Source organism: Psilocybe cubensis, chromosome 8, assembly GCF_017499595.1.
Source record: "Psilocybe cubensis strain MGC-MH-2018 chromosome 8, whole genome shotgun sequence".
Taxonomy (NCBI): Eukaryota; Fungi; Basidiomycota; class Agaricomycetes; order Agaricales; family Agrocybaceae; genus Psilocybe; species Psilocybe cubensis.
The window spans coordinates 2,835,905-2,851,506 of NC_063006.1; the positions used below are offsets into that span (position 1 = coordinate 2,835,905).

Genomic DNA, 15,602 nt, shown 5'->3' on the forward strand with positions numbered 1-15,602 from the left:
CCAAGGGCATGTTTCCACCGGAGTATCCGCCACCAGTATTGTTGACGACTTTTTTCGGTGTAGCTGTAGTTCGACCATCGCATATAAGCACCGGCGCGTCGGCCGAGTTCATCACATTCAGTGAATATGCAAGAAGCTCTAGGCTGGTACGGTCTCTTAGTCTTGAAGATATGTCTCCGAAGTATCTCGCGCTGGGTCCAGAGGACTCAGAACGTATACCTGAATTTTCTCCAGAGGAACCGTCTAGTAGACAACGCCCCTCAGGCGATCCCGACTGGGAAGACTATGAATTAAATCACCAAAAATATCCCCGCCAGTATCTTGATCACGTCGACAACCCACTGGGCCCAAGGATAGAGAACGGTGCGATGGCAATAAGATCTGACGTTGAGATTTCTAGTTATACCTTCTGGACTCGTGGCTCAAGTTACGGTGACTCGATGCATCCAAGGAAATTCCCGGGTAGAACTCAAAATATGAAGTATGCAAAGACAAGAGGCCGCACGGAGACTCCTGTGTATTTAAAGGCCAAAGAACATCGTAAGATGGCCATGTTAAAGAAACGGAGTGTCTCTCCAAGGCAATCTGAGATGCAGTTCGGAAGAAAAATCCCACAGGTGTGCGAACATGCGGGTAGTCCTGCCAGGCATAGTCAAATGGAAAAGGAAAGCTCGCAGAGGGCCCCCTTAACGGATGAAGAACGGAGTAGAATCAATGCTTACCAGTTGTCTCTGGGTTTGAAGAACATTCCCCTCAATTTCCTTCCTCTTTCAGGGTCCTCATAGATCCATTGCGCACCTGAGATAAGTCTGTTGAGAAGAATTCTGTAACAAGAATTGCTTAGGATCCTATTTGAATTTGGAAGACGATGGTATACGCACTTGTAGAATATCTAAATATTATATCAGCTTCACCAGGTTTGATCAAGAGAACTCACAACAACTTGACAGAGAAGAGGTATAGGGGCGACAGGAAATACGGCGTGACTTGAATGGCAAGGCCGTGAAGCGTAAGATTAGCGTGCAACAACGTGGTATTAAAGCCACCTATGGAATGTCCGTGTCTCATTAATAACGGATCGAGAAAGTATCACATATCGCAAGCAAACGAACAGTAGAAAGGAACCTGTGCGTACCATCTGACAGCAACCAATCGGAAATGGATACCACGTCTGAGAGATGCAGATTCACAGAGCGAGAGTGAGAATCAAGTATGTTTTGCCCTTCGGAGTAGTGACGAGGTGTGTCTCTGTGAAACTGGTGATGGTGAGACGGGGCCAGAAATCAAATGGCAAGGCTCACCACCCAAACCCCCATGTTTATGTGTAACAAATATGGCCATCATAAGAAACGAGTTGTTATTTACAGATTCCTGTGGTGCGGTCTAGGAAGAATGGGCACAGAGTTTTAGAGCTTGGTTGGATATGGATGAACAAAGCTGAATTGGCATGAAGTGAAGAGCACGGGGGGTGCGTTCGGGACATTACTATTAGACTTGTCATCGTGGGAATTTCATGGAAGAGTGGGGGCGAGTTGTTGGCTTCCCAAAGTGCACTGTACTACCCATTGGTAGCGAGAAATTGTATGTATAGTATACATGCCCATAAAACCAGCTTAACAGGGGCAGATGTATCTATCATAATATCAAAATTTTCCCTCAATATTTGATTACTTCCGTCGTCACGGATGCTATGAGCAGGCGGGGTTGGAACCCTATACCAAGTTTGATTTGTGAACTAGCTTAACATAGAAAATGAGTAAATAAGACCCACAAGTTTGGTTCTGAATCAGACTAGACTTCGACACATTGGATTTGGAGGAACTTCAAAATTATTTTGGCAAGTCATGCCGGCCTCAGGCGGTTCTCGGCTGAACCTCAAATTCTCAACTCCGATTTTGCTCCGATTGATTCATGATGATGAACTTTTCGGCAATTTTTGCCGGTTCCGGCCGGTTTCCCCAACGAGACTTACGGGTGACGTGCAGGGTGCATAGAATCATAGGAAATTCCCAGGTAGTTCCAAGCTCACGTAGATTTTTGAAAATTGGATGTCCTCGCATAATACGAGTTGAATTCTAGACATGGCGTGGCCGACTTGAACTTTGAATCTATTTCAAATGCAAAACTCTCACGGTCAAGAGGATCAATCGATTTCGAAAATTGTGCAGTGTTCAATCTGGTGCTACATCTATCGATTCCGAGGACGCGCCAGTAAGATATAACTACGCATATCTCTGCCCTCTACCTTGTTTCCTTCGACTGGACTATTGCCGAGGCATCATCGACTAAGGAAAGACTTGAGAAATAGTCAGTTTATGATCATGATTGGGGAAGGCACGAGTGAGTACTCACTTGGGTGTTTTCTGTGGTCCAATGTCAGTATTTGGTCGGTCAGTGCCCTTTGTTGCAGGTATTCCCCGTGCCCCACATTTTCCTGAGGCTTTGGCGCCTGGTTGTGGAATAGCAAGCGATCATATCGCTTGCCCTGTTTCCCCTTCTTTTTCACTTCGCCTGGTATGGGCGCGTCACCATTTCCATCGCCGGACACAGGCAATGGGTCCATTGACCTTGTGCTCCGTTGATCTCTGCAGAAAAAATGCCAAATTTTAGAGGAATCTCAGGTGCGTAACAAGTAACACCACGTACCTTTTAACTTGATCGCGGTTGCGACCTTTAGGCGTCCGACTCGAGCCTTTTCTAGGGTCCCTTGAACGCGACTCGGTCGCATCATCACAGTTCTGGAGATTCTGTGATGAAGTCCCAACGCTGCTGAAACTAAGCTGTCGTTAATTCCGATTCATCGAGAGCCGGAGAGACAAAATTTACCTTCGAACAGCTGTTGCATGACTCCCACCTTGATTGACCCGCTCGACGGTGTTTATACCGGAGCTATTGTCGTCATTGTTGGGCTGTTGGAATATTAAATTTTGTTGTTCTTCTGGCTCTCCAGTGGAAGGGCGGAAATACGGTGGATTATCTTGTGTACGCTGCATGTCCATTCCGTGCATATCATTGTATATGCTGTTCTCCCCGCGAGTCCTCTCCTCCACGTGCATCCGTGGAGCCAGACGTCTCCTTGAGGATTGATAAGGAGAATGGCGATGGCTTTTGGTGGCCAACGCCGTCTTTGCCTTGCCTGTGGTAGTGTACAGGCTCGTACCATTCCCCGTCGTGCCGTTCCTAACCCTAGCATTTGACGCATACGCAGAGGGCGTCGCTGACGGGCATGCGACAGCATGCGCGGGCGGCGTATCGTGTGACGTCTGGCTGCCTCCCACCGTCGGATACGTTGTCATAGATAACTCCGGATTTGGCTCGGAGTGCCCGTTTTCAAAGCTTCCACTGGGATCCGGGAAGTTGATAAAGGCGAAGAGCGAATCCAGAAGATCTGGATCGAATTCGGGGGCGGTTGACAGTATTTTCTTAATGTTGCCATTGAGGTCAAGGCCACTGGTATCGAAGCCCAGGGATTCCATAAAATCTTTAGAGATCAGCTCTGGTAAATCATTGTGAGTGGCGCATCGATAAACAACCGTCATAATTATCACCTTCGAAGATCTGACTTGACCCTGCTGCCTGGTTATCTAGTGTGTTGTTCGAGGTAGAATGAATAATCGTGCTGTGGCCCTCGACGGATGAGATGATGGAGGAGGGATACGAGTACGAGTAAGATGATGGGTGCATTTTGCTATTCTTCGAATACGTGATAATGATACTTGAACAGGTCACTTGTAGATGTATTGTTTAAATAACAAAGAACATTGGAACAACACGCGACATCAGACTCTCTGAGTACCACCGCCCTTTGTCCTACGAGGGAAGAACTGACCCAATCATCCAGCTTAAACGCGATCGTGAATGTCATGTTATTTCCCAGGATGTTGCACTGCATTTCTTTTTTGCGTCTTTTGGATGATTTAGGACACACTAAAGACCGCTAGACAACACCTCGTGGCATGGAACCTCAGTTTCGGTTGAAATTCCACATCCTCGGGTGCGAGATCCGTCATCCGACGTCTTCCATCTGTAACTCCGACAGTGCACACAACTGAAAGGGGACGCTAGACACGCACCCCCCACGAAGTGTGGTGCACGCTGTTCTAGTTGAGGGGTGGAGTGCGAGCGCTAGGTTGTTTACTTGGATGCCGGAGGGTACGTGTTTCACAAAATTGCCACTCAAATCAAGCAGAGTGTAACCTCTGTAACCTCATTGTGGAGGTCGGTTCACTGTGGTTTTCTCATAGCATGTAAATGATCCGAATCCGCACGCAGGTACAAGGCACTTCTAAATCATCCAGTCGAGTGGCGAGGGAAAATGTTGATGGGTGTACAATCGGCCTCTGTCTGATAAAATAATCGGTGTGTTAGGAAGGATTTCATGCCTCGGACGGCAGTGACGTACATTTCTACTATAATCCCCTGTTCAGGACTCGATTTTGACATTTCCGGTGAGTCCAAACTTTCCCATAAACCGTTCACATTTCTCCTCTACAAGGATCTTGGCTTTGTTATCCACCGCGTCGGGAAACATATAATCACAAGCCTTGTATCTACCACCTCAGACGTGAGCTCTTCACTGATTCTCCGCAAGCAAGCAGCTCTACGCGAAAGCATTAAAAGCCACAGAGATAGCACTTGATCTATCTATTTTGAACAATAGTTTGTCCCAATTTTCTCGGATGGAATTACGCATGCCGCTCTACACTATTGCCTCGAAGTTCGGGAATGTCGACAATGGGACGTTATAAAAAGTAAATTATTTATCAAGACGAGCAGATATTTTGAATGCGTTCAATTATTGACTGTATACTATCACTCCAACCATCATGGAAGGTTAATCTTGGACCATGATGGACCTTACTGGCACCAATTTCTGCGCCTGGATTGCTGAAATATGAATCCCTCGAAGCCAGAAAGGTTCGTCCACGAGATTTTTTTGCGCGGACTGTCTGGCGGACTGTCCGCCGGACACTGGGTATATGGTGGGTATTTGTGACCATAGTGTGACCTCCAGGCCACGTCGGGGGATTCACTTGCATGGTCACTGCCCTAGACAGCGAGCTCATTTCCCAACAATGCCCCACCGTCTGATGCGCTACACAGCGCGCGCATTGTTGGTAGCACATTTAAACTGCTGCATAACGCGTGAGAATTTGTTTGGCACATTGCGGCTTTTTTTGAATATTGGCTGGCTCAACTTCAACGTCAAGCAAGCTGTTATTCGGGCGCTTCATTTACTACACCAACGCAGTCATTGAGACAGAGACAGTATGTACTTCTATAGGAAAAAAATTGTAATATAAAGAGCAAAAATCTACAAAGCTGAAACAATGGTGACCATCCTCAAGGTCAGCTTGGAGGTGGAGGGTGGTAGTTGTTGGGGAGGGGCACTGCCAGTGGTCGCTGTGGAACACAGTGAGCACGGCTGTCACTAACCCAGGTCACGCTGGCTCACTGTAAGGCCTATAAGTCCGGCGGACAGTCCGGCAGACAGTCTGGCGGACAGTCCGCGCCTTTTTTTTTCGCAAACCACCTGTCCTCCTCGAAGCCATTTTTCCACCTCGAGTCAATGTAAAAATAGAATATTTGATCCCGAAGGATAGATATTAGGATCACATTCTCTATCGGCCTGTGCACCAGAACTGCATTCACTTTGAGGTGAACAGCCCTCACCACTGCGAGTCAAAAATACGCACCACCCAGTGAGTCAATTCGACTAATTGAGGTTGGACTCCAACCTCACGTCCTACACAAGCTGGTAGTCCAACCTTGACTATTTAAAGTCTTACTCGTATGGCTTTACCTCTACATTTGTTCGTCTCTCAAATAACTTTGTCTACGCATAATTGCATCATATAACAAACATGGCTAGCCTCATACCTTCCGTACTTGAAGTCGTAGCAAGCATTGACGTTACAGGTGGGGAGCAATTACACCTTAAATCAGGGACGTTACTCATCCAACTTTTTGATTGCTTCAGCACCTTCCGTCAATGAAAAATCGACAAGTCAAAGCAATAACGTCGGTTCCAATGGCTCAACATCACCAATTCAAACATTTTTCTCCAGTTCTTCTTCAGACTTCATATTTCCGGCTAATATGAGTTTTGACTATCCCTCAAGTAACGACCCCATCGTACCTCTCGATCTATTTCCATTTCATCAAGAATCACCATCCCGATCGGATAAGAACATGATTCTCCCGGACGGTTTTGGAGCATTCTATGGAACTGGAAACGAACCGAATACGGTAGAATTCAGTGTGAATAGCAACTCCTCTCAGAACCTGCCTTCCCAGCCTGCATTCACGGAATTCCCTATTGCACGGGACCATAGCGACAATCCATATGCCCCTAGTATCAGTAGTTCTATGAAATTGGATAGTACGCATTACAGATATGCGCCGGAGCCTATGGAAGTCAGCGTGTTTGACAACCCACCTCAAAATTTGCTGTCGGGATTCACTCCAAGAAAAGTGAAACAGAGAGGCAAGGCAAATCTGAGGTATGCGATAGTAACATTGCGGCGAGGATGATACTGACAGTCAATAATCACCGCCCTCCACCTACAGATTACCTACATCCTCACAGAAAGGTGTAGCAGCAGATGTCATATTGTGTGTTTGTCAACAACGCTGGGTAGATGGGAAGCGAGGGCCGGTGGAGACCTATACAGGGCCACCGAAAACTCCAGGGCGAGGCTACCGTTCTGACCTGGCAAGCAGGTCGGTGGTAAGATGTGCCATCTGCAATAGAGCATTGGATTAAGAGGAACAAGCAGGAGCTTTGGAGACAGTCAATGGCTGCATCAGACGCCATTTAGGTAGTTAGTGTGAGGAACCGCAGGGTCGGTTGCCTCTTGTACATGGGTTCACTGGTGGAATCGATGGGGAGGACGGTTTGGGGTGTGAGAAGTTCCGATGGTCAATGTTTAGTATATTTATCGTCAATATAAATATCCAGTATCTACCGATGATGTGATTGAATATGGTGTGATAGCTGAAGAAGCAAGAGAAACATCAGAGAGACGATCCCGCGAGGATCTTTGAATATACGCACCGACTTTGGACAAAGAATTAGTATCAAAAACAAGAATGTTTAGGTGCTCTTGTAGAATCCATTAGCGTCGAGGCGAGTCGAGCTCTTGACTGCTCTTGAGCGTCGTGACAGAACGGAAGGCTACTCCGCAAATATCCGCACCCCTATCACTGTATCAGCGATTCATCGACTCGCGAAGCAACATCTATTTTACGAACTCGTCATTATGTTACACAAATACCGAGTAAAAGCAATACACCTGATGCTGATCCCTTGGGTGGGAGGAGAAAATTTCATACAGTTCAAAACGAGTCAGCCTTCCCTGTTCTTTCCCTTGAAATGACGACAATATGAAGCTCTGTACGGTAGTGGACGTTTACCACCAGCTACAACACCAGTGCGTTTCCGCTTCCAGCGATCAACAGCAGCGGTCTCCTTGTTTGTCTCCCGAAATGCGCTTCCAAAACCAGAATATTAAAACCAGATTCCATACTAACATCAGAATCCACACACCAACACCCCGCCCAACGACCTCATCTGCCGACACATCCGCGAAACTCATGTCGGCGCTGTAAAGTGTCATACACGGTCTTCGCGCCGAGGAGGCTCCGCATTTCATGGTGTACCTTGTACTGCGGGGGAGGGGGTGGGCCTAGGTTTTAGGTTTGACATCGGACTGCTGTTTTTTGCTTTTCACTTTCTCTTCACTCTCCCTCTCTCCCCGGGTGTGGGTGGCGATGGTGGAGGGCCAAGGCTGAGGCGCTGATAGTTTCCAAAAGAGCAGACGCTGGTGAAGATGAAGGGGTGTTTCCGGTGTATCCCCATCTACAACCCCTCCTGCAGCGCCCCTTCCGCAAGTCACAACAAAACCGACCAAACCAAACTCCCTAATGAGGGGTACCACATCAATCCAATGTGCAACATCCCCCCGCCCCTTCCCACCAGCTCTGACCTAGTAGATGCTTGGCAATGGGCGAGACGTACAGAGATGCGCATTTAAGCGAGACGACGTAGATGAAGTCGGGGATTTGTGTGAGAGGGAAGAGGTGGAGAGGGTGGTTTTGGTTTGGGCAGTGGAGGTGGTGAGGTTCGAAGATGCAAATAGAAATTGGATGAGACCCATGAATTGCTGCATTTTGCAACACTTGTTGTTGCGTGATTACGAACAACGACACCAACGGGTGCTTCTGTGGTGAAGATCTAAACCATCACACCCCAAAATCAAACGATACAAAGAAATGCGAGAGTAAACAGAGCGTGTTCAGCACCTAAACACCTCCCTTGAGCCTCGAGTAGTGACTACGCACCTGCGACAGCTGCCACCCTCCGATGTTGCTCCCCCTTGCTGTCCCTGTCCATCTCATGCGATTAACGCCTCCCCATTCATCCGACCGGGATCTCTCGCGACTAAGCCCACCCATAACCGAAGATGAATACATCTGTAGAACAACCACCCCAAGCCTGTGAGTACAGTAAGCTCCTCTCCAACTCCGCGGAGAAGTATAGTAATGAAGATGGGGAATTTATAAGAAATGGGGGGATGTACGTGTTGGAAATGTGTGCGTGGGATGTGCACAAGCTCCATGACGTTGTGCTCGCCTTTGTCCGTGTCCATGTACGTGTCGTTGTCTGCAAAGATTATCGCATTGCTATTGCTTTGTATCCTATAGCCTGTACATAATTTCCGGAGAACAGTATTATGAGCTGGATTTCAGGAATAGAAAACCGCGACTCACCTACATAATGTCTTGTAAACCGTGGAAATCCCAAAGAAGATTACTGACGGGCATATACATCGTGGCTGATGTAGGGGTAGGCGTATAAAAGATTCTTGAAGGGCGTAACACAATCGATGTGGCTGGAAGCGGAAGCATAGGGAAACAGTTTCTAGTACGTGGTGCAAGTCACTGTGTCAAATTGAGTCCACGTCCGTGAAAAGCGGAGTTTCAATAGTCACATCATGCCGTCAAGCCGAATGGGACATCGAAATTGTAAACGTCTAGCCTTATTAAACAGGAGATTTTGAGCTGTAAGATATGATGGATACATTTGAGGATACATTTAATCCCCAGATAAACTCACTCAAAAGTTCAATAGATAGCCCAAGTCATCAAGTAATTTACAATCTGCCCTTAATCACATTTTACAATCCATATCTATAATGTCTGATAAGATAAATATACATATTACATCTGATGGATTGATTATCTCGGAGTATATTCGGATTCCATACGAGCCATCCCATCTCTTCCATCGATTTCGTTGTCTTATGAGCCCCAACTCCTTAATTTACATGGCAGGTGCGTTAAGGGAGACTATCTTGAGACTTTTACGGAGGAAATCTAGATGAGTGGATCATTTGTTAGATGACAGGATGTGCTCACCTTCTCTTCAGTTTGATCAGTTCGTTTCCCTTGCGACATTATCTTCCCTGTAACAAAGTCCAAGCGCTGCACTACAGTTCGAGGCCTAAGCGGCACATTATCTGCGGCTCTCCCCCTCCTTTGTGGCCGTACCGCTATCGTCGATTCGTCCTCAAATTTGGCCGATACGGGAGTCTGCGCATTGTTGCCATCCCTGGCGGTACGTCTACGCTTCCTTGTTCTCGCGCTCGAAGAGCCAGTTTCGTTGGAGGTACTGCCTCCTGTTTCTCTTATCGGGGTAGTGCTTCTGCTGTAAATCAAGATTATTTCGTAAAATCAGTAACCACTCAATTCCAGTTCTTGAGAGATGGAACACCAGGATATACCTTCGAGCACGCTTTGAGCCATCCCTCCTGGAGGTTGACTGCTCAACGGGATTATACCCGGAGCCGTTGGCTTCGCTATATTCCATGTGCTGGAATATACTATATGTCTGTGTTTCCGTCTCTCCAGATGGATGCTGGAAACGAGTAGGGTGAAACTGCTCATATGGCTGGGTGGTGTCGTTGCGCTCCTGATCTCCGCTTCTTGGCACAGATTCCACGAAACGCCTTTTAACGCTTTCGTATGCGGGGTGACTGATCAAAACAGGATCTATTTCATAACGTGGGGACCCTGGTAAATGCCGTCCTCTAGCAGGCAGCGCCAACAATGCAGGATTTATTGTGCCAGTAGCGTGTATTTCAGGTACATTATCAGCTGCATCTTGTGTTGCACGGCTAAAGACAGTGACTTCTTGCATAGATCCACTGTCAGCACTACGATTAAGCGACATAAATCCATAAGGCCTGTAAACATTCTGGAGCGCATCTTGAGGTGCCTGAGGGATATGTTCGGGTAGATTCGGTGAATAGACAGATACTTCAAGCGATAGATTTTGAGAAGAATTGTCCCAGGGTTGAATATGCCCCGGTGAGTAAGATTCGGCAGCCGACGATGGATGGTTATGGTGAAAAAATGATGAGGATTGTGAATGTAACCCTTGCGATTGTGGGACCTCTTGTGGAGGAGTTCCAGAGACAGCATCGGTATTATTTGAGGTATTACTCGGTATTTCTGTAAAATTCAAATAGGTCTCGAATAGCTGGTAATCATCGCCATCAACTCTGACTTCTGTGATTAGATTAATTAGTGTACGTAGGAGATGGATGCTGGCCACTTGTTGTAACACTTACCATTCCAGCCACTGCTTTCGAATAAATCCAGCGTCGGGTTTTTCTGAACGTTCCCGGTGTCTTCGTAGACAGTTTGTTCTGGACGCTGGTATTCCGAAGCTTTTGGGCCAGAATCAGGTCATCGTGCAGTTCAAATAAGGGTATCAAAACTCACTATTTTTGTCAACAGTAGGGGAAGATTCAGAGACACTTGAGTTCGACATCGAGTGGAAGAGAAGACGAGGGTGGTGAAATGCAAAAAGTGATGTTTGTTTCTAACAACTCGCTTTCTACTCGTCTGTCTTAAAAGTCCAAAATCATTGCCTTGACACGCGTGGAAATCGTACCCTAGAACAACATTGACACCTGTGCGTATCCATGAGTCAAACATCGCGGATTCGTGTTACATTAATTCTCGATCCACTCCAAGATATGTTTAGAGACAAACGACAGCGACAGATAGCCTCATTGTATGGAATATACATTCCGTCGAGCGACAAAAATAGAATGTCAACCTCATGCAAACCAGCTGGCTGAGCCGAACCTGAACGACTTTGATCCCGTGTTCCACGCTCAATCCAGAAACGGATCCTAACACTACTCTAAACTAAAAGGCATACTACGGCTGGCATGCGTAGGTGATTTAACAATGTGAAAGTGCTGTCTCTAATAGAGTCTATTAAACGCAATTTTCTTAGAGGCTGAGTGCAGTGCCGGTAAAGGTATGATCGAAGTTTGGGAGGGGGTAAATTTAAACCGCAGAACATAGGTTATGAAGTAGAGACGAATGTTACAACATCGAGGCATTTTGGTATGAACACAGCCATGTCGCGTGGCGGCAGCGAGGTGCGTTCATGCGTGTGAACCGAGGTTACCCAAATCATCGCAACACCGCTATAAACCATGAATAATTTCAGTACTTTGCTCAGGAGCCATCGCGTTCATTCCGATTCAGGTATGCATGGCATTAAAAGCCCGACTAACGTATCCTACTAGACATTACAACAATGCAATTTAAACAATAACAAGCGAAAGCATTGAAAAAGAAGCCCTTTGGAATGAGAGTATGGAAAGACAAACGTATGAGAGAACTCCGACGAGCGTAGAAAGTGGCGACTTGAACCGAGGCCAGTATATGCTGTGATTGGGTTTTTGGATCGTGAACAGTTGTAAGAATATACCTAGAGAGAAAAATGAAACAACAGAGAATCTAACAAAATTAGTACATTCACATCATAATGAAACTAGAAGGTAAACTTACATAGAATAAAGAGGTCCAACGCATCAAATCTCTTGAGACTCGGGTGTTACACAGAACTGGGGGTACTCTCATAGCATAGTATCGGAGGCAAGGTGTGCATTGACGTTTATGTTTAAAAGTCCATGATGATGCTGGTTGTACGCATTCGGAGACTTTTGTGACAACTTAAATGACTCCCCAAGTCATGATTGTTTTTGTAATGGCGAAGGCAACGGTTTAGTAAAGTTGCAAGGGGGTACGAGTCGCGAACACCTGGGATATGTTAGTGAGATGACGATTAAATTCAGGCACAGATTTCACTTACCAGAAAAGAGATCTTTCAACGTAAAGACCCGACGCATAACCTATTAACTACTTTAAGAGCAAAACCAAAGGAATGAAAACGAAAACAAAAATAAAAATAAAAACGAGAGAGCTAAGCAATAGTAAAATCATCAGGCTTATTGAAGAACAATAAGCGACAGAGGGACTCACATATGAAAGAAAACCAGGCACCAAGATCTGACTTGACTGCGAGTGGCTACTTGATTGATGGCATGATGTGTGTCAATAACCAAATAGTAGTTGCAATGAATGTGTCAAGTGATGACGTGCTTGAAGTACAGAGGGTATACGCCGTTAGGATGCAGCTCTGCGAAGGCGGAATTAGACGGTAATGTCAGAGGGATAATAAACCCACCAGTCACGATTTTTCCAAAGACTCGACAGGGCAATGGTTATTTTAAATAAATCAAGTATGAATTCAAGTCCCTAACATTGCATGTCAAAAGTTGAGAGACTAATGGACATTGGAGACTCACTGTAGGTGCCCTTTCTGAAGAAAGGCCGTCGATATTCCAACCAAACATTGACGCTATAGCATAAATTGATAAGCATGTGTGCGATACACAAAACTCGCGGAAGAAATGATGTTAAACGTATTGCGAGTGTTGTCGTGCGGTGCTAGACGTCCACGGTCCTGTCACATTGCCTGAGACTACGAGGGAATAAGTCAATGATATCAATACAACAACAGAAACAAACTGACCTCACGCCAACCACCGCTCGCCTAAGCCCACCCAACACACAAGGTCCAAAGCAAGCTTTTATCAATCTCCACCCCTGCGATTCACGGTAGAAGCGACGATGTCCTGCAAGTCTACCGCTACTGCTTAGGGGGGTGGGCGAACCAACCAGCACTCCGTACCTCACCCCCTGGTTTCCACGACCCCCGATTAACAGGGGTGGCGGCGGGGGGGTGCCACACATCGAGCGGGTAGGGTCAATTTCAGCTGCCCCGCATGTCCTAAGACAATCGCGCACTCCAGCCTGACACCAGCAGACTGAAGATACGCGACCTGAATGGAGTGGTATACTTCTGTGCTGGGCTTCTTGACCGTTGTGTGCGAGTGAGCCTGCATTGTGTGGGGTTGGTTAGTGGCTTTTAGGGAGATGGGACAGACGTTGGTTGGTCCAAGGCGGGTTGATGAAATTGCTGTGAGGTGTTGTTAGAGGTGTTTTAATCTAGGCGAGATGAGCTTACACATATTGGGACTTGCCACCCCATGTATGGTGAAGATGGCTCAGGGCGGGGTGATGAAAGTACTGCAAATAATGTTAATAGGCAGTTTGATAAAGGTGGGTTGACTTTAACTTACGTTGCCTGATTGAGAGCCATCACCGCAATAAGAGTCGACCTTATCGTCAAGGGTATTAGAGGAACTCTTCAAATATGCGACGAGATGATGGTGGAAGAGAGTCAAGAGACGATGGGGGTCTCTCTGCTTGCCTGTCCGATTCTTATACCCTTCCAGGGTATGTTCTTGTTTGTTTCCAGCCTCCCTCGATCGCTGATATGTCATCCGCCACTCTGAAAAGAGAAATTACGTTTCTAAAAAGGGTTTTCTGTATGTCGTCAGTATACACGCAATGCAGGACAAACCTGAATTGGCAGAGTATCTGACGGGCTGAGACAGATGGGCTTAACTGGCAAAACATTATCGTCACTTATAACCAGGCCATGTCGTCTTGAACTCACTAAACTAAACAAACATCCTAGAACTTGGCGTGCACCATGAAAGTCGAAAAGTGAAGTTGAAAATGTTGGAAGACAAATAACATGCCCTGATCCAACGTCCGGTTCGGCTTGACGGCATTTATCAGATGCGCAGTGTGCACATTAAAACTCCGCCGTTCGACGGCCAAACGAGACGTGACGTGGGCTCAAACTTGACACAGTTCTTTGCTCTTTCCCTATGTCCAGCCACATAACTTGTGCTACCCCCTTCAAGATTCTTCCAACTTGCAACTCAAGGATAATGTAGGCCATTGTAAGTAAATTTTTTTGTGATTTTTACGGTTTACAAGACGTTCCAATCACGGTCATCAACACTGGTTCATAATTCAGTATGGCCGAAGCTACTTACGAGTAATGGATGCGGAGACATGGAAATAAGATATTGGTTCTGTGCAGACATAGACGCAGACATTGGACATGGATAGGTGCAGACGAGGGTCTTGGGCAGGGTTGGTGAGTTTGTTGTTATTCTGAGTCGAGTACGGATAGGCCCCGGGAAGCTCCCCTAGGGGCGTATCGACTTTTCGCGGATTTGAGACCTGAAAAAATAGCATTTTACTGTCCGTTTTTTGCGGATTTGAGAGGTCCGGAGGCCTACCTTTGACCGGGGCACTGCGGATTTGAGGAGAAGAATCTGCATGGGCGGCTGGTTTGGCCGGCAAATAGGGCGCGCTGCCAAATATGGACAAAAATTAGTTTCCTTGTGAGGACATAAATGCTTTCTGACTGCCAAAAACAGAAGAACTGTGAAAAAGACTGCTTGAAAAAAGCTGTAGAATTTTTTGCGCCTTTTTTTTGCTCCTTTAACTCTGTCCGAGGGTGAGAAAAATTACCTAAATAGGAAGGTCTTGGCAAAATGACCGTCCGGTTTCGCGGATTGGAGACCCAAAATCTCGCGGATTTCAGACAAATATTTTGGGTTCGGCGGGGATACGCCTGTAGGGGAGCTTCCCGGGGCCTGTACGGATTCCGGTTTTGGTATTTTTTATTTTGGCAGCGCGTTTTCACAGATTGAAGAGCTTGTGATGGGGATGAGGGTTTTTTAGCGCTAGCGCGCTTCGGAGGGCCATGAGCAGGGAAGCCATTGATACTGGTGTTAGGAAGCAAAAGTTCCATGGTGTTGTAGCTGGTGGTAAAGATCCGCAGAACAACAAAGTGAGAGAAATGTTCAAGACAAAGGCGAGAGCGGAGCTCCCGAGGACCATCGCGCGGTGGCTTAAAGTGCACTGTCGGATGCCTACACGGGACAGGCAGCATACGGATGTCCAAAAACACACGCACGGACGGTCATGTTGATTCACATACTCTGGAAGATGAATCACCCTTTCGCCGGGATTCTAAACGAAGCCATCGTGGCTGGAAAATGAATAATATTGGTCTTTATGGCGGGGTATGGAGGATCCAGAGTCAGTGAGTCGCCTGTCGCTTTCTCTGGTCTGTCGCTTGACATTACATCAGGGCAAGGCAAACTCAAGCTTAGCCGTCGAATTTGAGTGGTGAGAAATATTCTTGTTCCCCAGTCTTGGTCATGCTTCTGATCCATTCCACAGTTGAAGAACCCAAGCGCAAACACGGGTAGAGAACGAAGGTTGAACATGACGCGTGAACTTTGAACATTGAGGAACGTTGATACTGAGGGCTCAGGGTAGAGAGAAAGAGTGATTGTGAATAT

The 15,602-nt window shown here is 46.6% G+C and overlaps 6 protein-coding genes across 6 annotated transcripts; 2 read left to right on the forward strand and 4 right to left on the reverse strand.

The window, feature by feature from the left end:
• Positions 1-8: 8 nt before the first annotated feature.
• JR316_0009358 (uncharacterized protein) lies at positions 9-785 on the forward strand (the record flags this gene model as incomplete). The annotated part of the gene is made up of 1 exon (XM_047895062.1): positions 9-785. One exon carries the CDS (start codon positions 9-11, stop codon positions 783-785), a length of 777 nt encoding a protein of 258 aa, XP_047746521.1.
• Positions 786-1,883: 1,098 nt separating this feature from the next.
• JR316_0009359 (uncharacterized protein) lies at positions 1,884-3,684 on the reverse strand (the record flags this gene model as incomplete). The annotated part of the gene is made up of 7 exons (XM_047895063.1): positions 1,884-1,967; positions 2,030-2,108; positions 2,246-2,285; positions 2,353-2,585; positions 2,647-2,775; positions 2,827-3,496; positions 3,549-3,684. 7 exons carry the CDS (start codon positions 3,682-3,684, stop codon positions 1,884-1,886), a joined length of 1,371 nt encoding a protein of 456 aa, XP_047746522.1.
• A 2,180-nt stretch (positions 3,685-5,864) lies between these two features.
• On the forward strand, positions 5,865-6,821 carry JR316_0009360 (uncharacterized protein; the record flags this gene model as incomplete). The annotated part of the gene is made up of 4 exons (XM_047895064.1): positions 5,865-5,919; positions 5,981-6,503; positions 6,571-6,730; positions 6,780-6,821. The coding sequence occupies 4 exons, from the start codon at positions 5,865-5,867 to the stop codon at positions 6,819-6,821; spliced, it is 780 nt and encodes a 259-aa protein (XP_047746523.1).
• A 2,530-nt stretch (positions 6,822-9,351) lies between these two features.
• On the reverse strand, positions 9,352-10,837 carry JR316_0009361 (uncharacterized protein; the record flags this gene model as incomplete). Its single annotated transcript, XM_047895065.1, has 5 exons — positions 9,352-9,378; positions 9,421-9,709; positions 9,786-10,572; positions 10,635-10,733; positions 10,789-10,837. 5 exons carry the CDS (start codon positions 10,835-10,837, stop codon positions 9,352-9,354), a joined length of 1,251 nt encoding a protein of 416 aa, XP_047746524.1.
• A 1,219-nt stretch (positions 10,838-12,056) lies between these two features.
• Positions 12,057-12,722, reverse strand: JR316_0009362 (uncharacterized protein; the record flags this gene model as incomplete). Its single annotated transcript, XM_047895066.1, has 6 exons — positions 12,057-12,126; positions 12,179-12,218; positions 12,283-12,289; positions 12,349-12,397; positions 12,554-12,624; positions 12,675-12,722. 6 exons carry the CDS (start codon positions 12,720-12,722, stop codon positions 12,057-12,059), a joined length of 285 nt encoding a protein of 94 aa, XP_047746525.1.
• A 1,673-nt stretch (positions 12,723-14,395) lies between these two features.
• Positions 14,396-15,046, reverse strand: JR316_0009363 (uncharacterized protein; the record flags this gene model as incomplete). Its single annotated transcript, XM_047895067.1, has 4 exons — positions 14,396-14,469; positions 14,529-14,602; positions 14,764-14,888; positions 14,939-15,046. 4 exons carry the CDS (start codon positions 15,044-15,046, stop codon positions 14,396-14,398), a joined length of 381 nt encoding a protein of 126 aa, XP_047746526.1.
• Between the last annotated feature and the right edge of the window lie 556 nt (positions 15,047-15,602).